The 7,215-nt window shown below is 50.4% G+C and overlaps 1 protein-coding gene across 1 annotated transcript in view; it reads right to left on the bottom strand.

Moving 5' to 3' along the window:
* Positions 1–672: 672 nt before the first annotated feature.
* Positions 673–7,215, bottom strand: part of LOC102380076 (zinc finger protein 883-like) — a 21,044-nt gene continuing 14,501 nt past the window's right edge. The window contains 1 exon segment of the mRNA XM_025195685.1: positions 673–3,384. Within this exon segment, the coding sequence (XP_025051470.1) occupies positions 2,003–3,384 (1,382 nt within the window). The 3' untranslated portion in view covers positions 673–2,002.

Below are 7,215 nucleotides of genomic sequence, written 5' to 3'. Positions count from 1 at the left end.
TGTGTTCAGCAGTTTGATGGTATATGGGGAGAGATTTGTTTGCCTGGGGACTGGTTGCAGTCTCTTAAAGCAGTTGGGGACTGCTCCAGTGCAGGATCTGTGCAGTGCAGAATCTGAATGTGTGCAGCAGCTGCTCCTGGCCTTGTGTAGAGTAATCCCTGCCCTCCTCTCTGTGAGGGAAAAGAGATCTAGGCAGATAGGCAGAGACCTACATCACAGCACCCACTTTCTTCCCAACAGAGCCTGTTTTTTTCTGAACCAAAAGCAGGAGGTGAAGGTGGCTAGAGTTCCCACGAATTCCCCTCCTGCACCATCAAACAGGACTTCTATAAGCACCTTGTTCCTTCTATGCAGGGGTTTCAACCACTGTCCTACAACAGGCCATACTCCTCTCCTCTCCGGATAGGAAAGCTGAGTTTTCTGGGCTCTAGGAAAGTGAACAAGACCAGTGCAAACCAACTGTTTCATGGAAGGGTGGTTGCTGGACAGATGCTCACTGCCTGGAAGAACCCAGATCTCACAGGGATAGTTTCCTGCCTTGATCTACAGGCAGCTTTCCCAGTCCCTTTCCTCCCATCATCCATCTTTCAGCCAAGTTAACTGGGCCATAAAGATCACCATCACTTAAATGCCACAGTACCCACACAAGATGATTCAATGAAAGGAGTACAAATAGACCATGATATAATCACACAGCACCAGGACACAGGCAGAAGAAAAAAAAAATCATTCGGTGCTTCTATGGGCACAACTACCACCGCAGGTTCATTTCTGGATAAGGACACTAGAAAATTACATTTTTATATCAGTTTATAATCAGTTTATATACAAAATTTGTTAATGGCGTCAGTGCTTCATGCTTCTTAGCAGGGGCTGTTGAGTGGCTGTCAGTCTTTTCCACATCCCACCCCTGCTCCCAAAAGAATAAGCATCAGCTCCAGGGCCCTGGGGTCTCCGCAGTCCAATGACCCTCAAGAATCTTCAGTCACAGGTCCCTTTCTCCCAGGCTCCTACAACTTTTATGTTGAGCAAGTGGGACCAGGTCACTACATTTCCCATGAGGCTGTCTCAGACAGCAAGGCCATGGGTAGAAGTCAGCTGTAACTGGCTGTACCAAGGGTTTCATGGGGACTGACAGGAGCCAGTCCAGCGAGCAGAGCTTGTTGGTGGGAGAATAAAAGTACCGCAAATTAAATATGAAGGCATTTTGATGATGTCAGACTACCACTTCTCTCTGCTTTGTTCATCATTAAAGCAGAAGCCAGCCCCAGGGCTTGCTGTTCAGATGGCAGCTCTGTGTGCCGATTCCAGTAGACAGACAGCTTGGGGGCCAGTCTGGACTAGCCCCAGAGCCAGCATATAGAGCCAGTCCAGCATGGATGCAGCCTGCAGCCTGTGCCCTGGACCCCCTGTGCCGTGTGCAGCATTGGGTCTAGCCTGCACACTGCATGAAGTGAAAGCACTGGAGTAGGGCAAGCAAATGCTGCATGTGGCTCATGGACTGTACCCATGCTGCATGGGGCACAAGGGAGTCCTGATCTGCCCAAGGGGAGATGAATTTGATATCCCTGCATTACCTGGAAGTGATTTCAGGCCTGCCCATGTCCCCATCTTTCCCTGTGTTTCTTCCAGGGAGGCCCTCATTGTCACGGTTCCTGCTACTCTCCCATCCAGGTCCAGATCTGCTTGGCTGCCAGAACCCATCACTCAAAACCAGTCAAAATCCTCCTGTTTCCTCTACCCCCTACTGTTTCATGCTAGGATCGCGCATGGCCAGCCCATCCACATCACACCACACACTTTCTCCCCTCACTCCTCTTCTGACCGGACAGAGTGCTGCTGCTGCTGGGCTTCCAATTACTCTGCACCCTCACAATACATTGCCCCTCCCCAAACTGTACTCTGCAGAACAGCACCCCCCAAGCCTCAAATCCTTGCTTCCCTCTCCCATTTCCAGGAGCATATAAACCCACAGCCTGGTGTATGGGGAAGTGAAGTTATTTCAGGCCAGATGCTGGACCTTCCCCCACCCCTGCACCAAGGTATAGGTTGTGGGAAGGAGAATGAAGTGAGAACTGGCAGAAACTGACCCTTGACAAAGAGGGCCTGGTCTGTGGGCCTGCTGGTGCTGGGAAAGAGCAGAGCTAGACTTGAAGCTCTTCCCACACTCCTTGCACTGGTTTGGCTTTTCCCCCGTGTGGACACGCTGATGGACACGGAGGTGGGATGGGTGTTTGAAGCTCTTCCCACATTCACTGCAGCTATATGGCTTCTCCCCCGTGTGAACACGCTGGTGAACACGGAGGTGGGAGGGGTCAGTGAAGCTTTTCCCACACTCCGTGCACTGGTACGGCTTCTCCCCTGTGTGGACACGCTGGTGCACACGGAGATTGGAAGGGTTGGTGAAGCTCTTCCCGCATTCAGTGCAGCAGTATGGTTTCTCCCCAGTGTGGACACGCTGGTGGACACGAAGGGAGGATGGGCTGGTGAAGCTTTGCCCACAGTCACTGCAGTGATAGGGCTTCTCCCCAGTGTGGATGCGCTGGTGCTTGGTGAGAGCAGAACGATACCCAAAGCTCTTCCCACATTCAGCACAGTGGTACGGCTTCTCCCCTGTATGGGTGCGTAGGTGGATGCTGAGGTGGGATGGGTTGTCGAAGCTCTTCTCACACTCCGTGCAGCAATATGGCTTCTCTCCAGTGTGGACACGCCGGTGCCTGGTGAGAAAACAGCTCTCCCTGAAGCTCTTCCCACACTCAGTGCAGCGGTATGGCTTCTCCCCAGTGTGGATGCGCTGGTGAATTCGGAGGTGCGATGGGCGGGTGAAACTCTTCCCACACTGGGTACAGTGGTGTGGCTTCTCCCCTGTGTGGACACGCTGGTGGACTTGGAGCTCGGATGGGAAGGCGAAGCTCTTACCACACTCAGCACAGTGGTATGGCTTCTCCCCAGTGTGGATGTGCTGGTGCACACGGAGGTACTCTGGGCGGGCAAAGGCTTTCCCGCACTCAGGGCAGAGGTGGGGGCGCTCCCCAGAATGCGTTCTCTGGTGAGCAACGAGACGGTATTTGTACCGGAAACTCTTCCCACACTCAGCGCAGGGGTGGGCTGTCTCTCTCCTGTGGGTCCCCCTGTGCGCCCTGAGTTCTTGTTGGTCCTTGAAGCTCTCACTGCACTCCCTACATTGGTACATTGCTTCCCCTTTCTGAGCTCTGCCTTTCTGACTCAAGCGGCTGTGAGATCCAAATCTTTTTCCACACAAAGGGTTCTTTTGGGGCTCAGTTGTTCCTTGTGCAGGTAACTGGCTTTGGACTGGAACCAGCTCCAGATTTGAAGACCCTTCCTCAAGAGGCTGCTGCTCATCTCTGCTGGGAGTTCTGACACCTGCTGGATGGAGAGGAAAACCCAGACATTAGTTTGTGTGCTGCTGGCAAAAGGATAATCCCCAGTGCTGGGATGGGCCCCAAAGCAGGCCTGGGCCTTGGCACTCTGGGCCCCTAAGAGAACAAGTCTAGGTCCAGGTGTTCCACAGTGGGGGTAGACAGGCGGGTCAGTGCACAGTGCTGATGTTCCCTAGTGACTTTCAGGATCCAGTTTCCCAGTGGTTCTCTCCCAAATCCAAGCCCAGTTAACAGGGTGTGGAATCAGAAAAAATATGCGCCTTAAACTTTGACTATTTTAGTTATAAGATGACATAACCGCTTTGTGGAGAATTGCTGGCTCTGTATAGTAGAACAGATAAGAGAAAGTGTTTGTTCTTTGTAACTCCTCTGCAACTGCTTCGCTCACCGCGGCCTTGAAGATAGCAAAAAATATGTACAACTCTGATTTGCAGGTGCAAGAAGGAGGTTTGTGAACTAACCTCGCCTCCCCCATTAGTTCCCATCCTGATTACAGCAAAGAAATAATGAAGTAATGTTATAGCCGCTTTTCATGCTAATTTCACTATATGATCACGTGAGTTGTAAGCAACTGTTAAAAAGTATATAAGCCTCCTGATTTTGCTCTTGGGGGGGGACCCCTTCCAAGTGCTTGGGAGATCCATGTCACTTTGGAGTCCCCCCTACAGCTGTAGTTTCTTTTAAATAAAAGCTTCTGCTGACCTGACCCAAAAGTATGCTGCGTGTGTTTCCACGACAATTCCTGGTGCCGTGACTCGGATCCAGAACACAGGCTGAGAAAGGAGGACCGCAGACTGCCCCCCCGAACCCCGAGGCGCCAAACTTGAGAGGTAAGAGACCTAATTCAAAATCTCTATTGGGGTTTCGGAGGAGGACTGCCTGTAGGCTCCCAACTTGGCCGTGGTAACTGGATCTGAACCTTGTTAAAACAGGTCAGTCTGAACCTTACTGCCGGCTAAAATTTTCTGTCTGGTAAAGGATCCCATTTTGTGTCTGGTAACGTACGTTTTATTTAGGGAGAAACTGTATGAAGCACCTTCATCCTACAGCACATCGGGCTTGTCGTTAATTAACTAAGGCGGTGTGGGGGAGGAGGTCTGGCTGACTGAATGAATGTGCATGTGTGTGTATTTAGAAATATGAGCCACTGACCAGGTCTGAGACTACGGTTGGGTTCAGCCGCCCCAATTCTGCCTGACAGGGCAGTTTTGAAAGCAAGGGGGCCCAACTGGAACCTCGTGACCCAGTGGACAGGGCTTCCCAGTGATTGAATAAATGTGTGTGTGTGCATTTAGAAAAATGAGCCACTGACCAGGTCTGGGACTAAGGCTGGGTCTAGCCGCCCCGATTCTGCCTAAAAAAGGTAGCGTCGAAAGCAAGGGGGCCCAGCTGAAACCTCGTGACCCAGTGGACAGGGCGTCTGAGTGATTTTGTCTTTTCCAAACCCCTTGTCCCAGTAGCTTCTGCCGAGAGCAGGAGTGAAAGGATTCCTCTTGTGTTTCCCATTCCCATTTCCATTTTATGAGCCGGTGTCGGGTCAGAAGCCTTTTGTCTGGGCAGTGAAAAACTGCGGGGCAAGGCACTGAGCGGCCCGGACATCCTAAATAAGCCTCTCCTACGTCTCCCTGTGTGACTGAAAATGGGAACGAGTCAGTCTAAACAAGTTCCCGTCCCCCCTAAGGGGACTCCGGCGTACTTTATGTACACACACTATTCTCCCGAGGCTTGCAAGTACCTGGATAAGTGGAACTGGTATACTAGGGATGATCCTGTGAAGCATTTTCCACAAGAAGGAACATTTGATCAGGATAAAATAGTGCACTTAAGAGGGGCTTTAGAGTCCCGTGGATCCAAAACACCACAAAACCAGTGGGACGCGTTCTTTTATTGGTATGATGAAATGTCCAAAAGGCGGACAGAATCTCAAACTAGGAGCCTAAAAGACTCTCAAGAAAAATTAAAACAGCAGTTACAAGCTGTTCGGGAGAAATTGGCTGCTCCCCCAAATTACACGCCGGCCACCGCTCCGATGTATCCAGCATTGCCCGGGGCGCCCCCACCACCGGAGCCAGCAGAGGATATCCTTGACCTTTGTTCGAACCCTGCTCTCCTGGGACTCCCACATCAGCAACAACCGGTTCAACATCAGGCTGCAGCCCAGGCTAGTAACTCATTAGCTGAAGCTCCTTCAGTAAATCCATCCACGGAGCTTAATAGTCTGGACTCATCCACCATATCTGCCACTCAATCATCACCAGTGTGGCAATTTACTCCTGGGTCACAACCCACCACAGGTGTATTTAGAAGAATGGGAATAGGCATGGAAAGATCTCCCATCAATCTTAGATCCCGAGCTGCACAAGTTTACCCCCTAAGACAAATGCCAGGCATTGGCACCGATGGACAAAATATAGTAACCGTGCATGCACCCTGGACTCCAGGTGATCTCTACAATTTAACTCAAAAATTCCCCAAAATCAGGGAAGACCCAGAAAAATTTCAGGAAGAATTGCAGACTGTTATAAATTGTTATAATCCAACATGGGCTGACATTAATCAGCTCATGCGATCGATTTTGCCCAAGGAAACTATGCTACGTCTGTATGCTGCCTGTACTTGGCCAGATCAAAACCCAGGGATTGGCCAAGACTTTATTGACAAGAGAAATGCTTTGGTTCAGGCAGTTCTCACAATTTGCCCAAAAAAGGCAGACTGGACCAAAATAAATACCTGTAAACAAAACAAAAATGAACACCCCAGTGACTATTTGGAACGCCTCAAACAGGCATTTGAACGATACTCAGGAATGGATAACCCAGTCGGAAATGCTAAACAAGCAATAGTGGCAGCATTCATCCAGGGACTTAACCCTAAAATTGCTGAGAAAATTCAAACAGTAATTATTGGCTGGGAAACTAAAGATTTGACTGAAGTCCTTGCTGCGGCTAACCATTTTCATAACAAATTGGAACGGTCTAAAGACAATGCCGAGTTTAAGTTAATGGCCTTACAGATTTCTCAGTTGCAGGGTCCAGGTAGAGGAAGGGGACGAGGACGGGGAAGGGGAGGCCCGGGTAGATTCAGGGGAAGAGATAGATCCTTGAGCCCACAAAACCCAGGCTATGGGAACCAATGTCATTATTGCAAGCAAGAAGGACATTGGAAATCAGAATGCCCCAAGCGCCCCGGCCAAGGACCCAGACCCCAGTCCCTGCCCCCACCTCCACTTCCTGTCAATTTTCCCAGTGTTGAATAGGACAGCCTGAGGGACAGTGACATCATCGCTCCTTTGCTTGCTACTGACCAATCTGGTCCGTTTGTTGAATGCCTTATTTCTGGTAAACCTGTCTCCTGTCTTGTCGACACCGGAGCATCCCGCTCCACGCTAAAGGCTGCTGAGTTTCCTTTTCTACCTTATTCTCCTGAAACTATAAATGCTGTCGGTATAGGCGGACAACCTATCCCACATCCCGTCTCTGAACCTGTCTCCATCTCTATTGGCCCTTTGTCTGAAAATCATGCCTTTCTTCTTAGCCCCTGTGCACCTGTCAACCTTCTTGGTAAGGATTTGTTGTGTAAACTGGGATGCGTGATTTATTGTAGCCCAGATGGTGTTTACCTTGAGGTACCAGAACATAGGGAAACTGAGCTTGTGGCTTTGCTAACCCAGGAGTACTCTGAACCTGACACTTCCTACTTGCAAGAGGAACTGTTGGCACGAGTACCTCCACAGCTGTGGTCCACCCATGCAAATGAAGTGGGGCACATGCTGAGTGCTGAACCAGTGCGTATCATCTTGAACCCTGCCAAGCCA

This window comes from Alligator sinensis, unplaced genomic scaffold (genome assembly GCF_000455745.1).
Source record: "Alligator sinensis unplaced genomic scaffold, ASM45574v1 scaffold2521_1, whole genome shotgun sequence".
Taxonomy (NCBI): Eukaryota; Metazoa; Chordata; order Crocodylia; family Alligatoridae; genus Alligator; species Alligator sinensis.
This window is presented reverse-complemented; position numbering and strand designations above follow the sequence as displayed.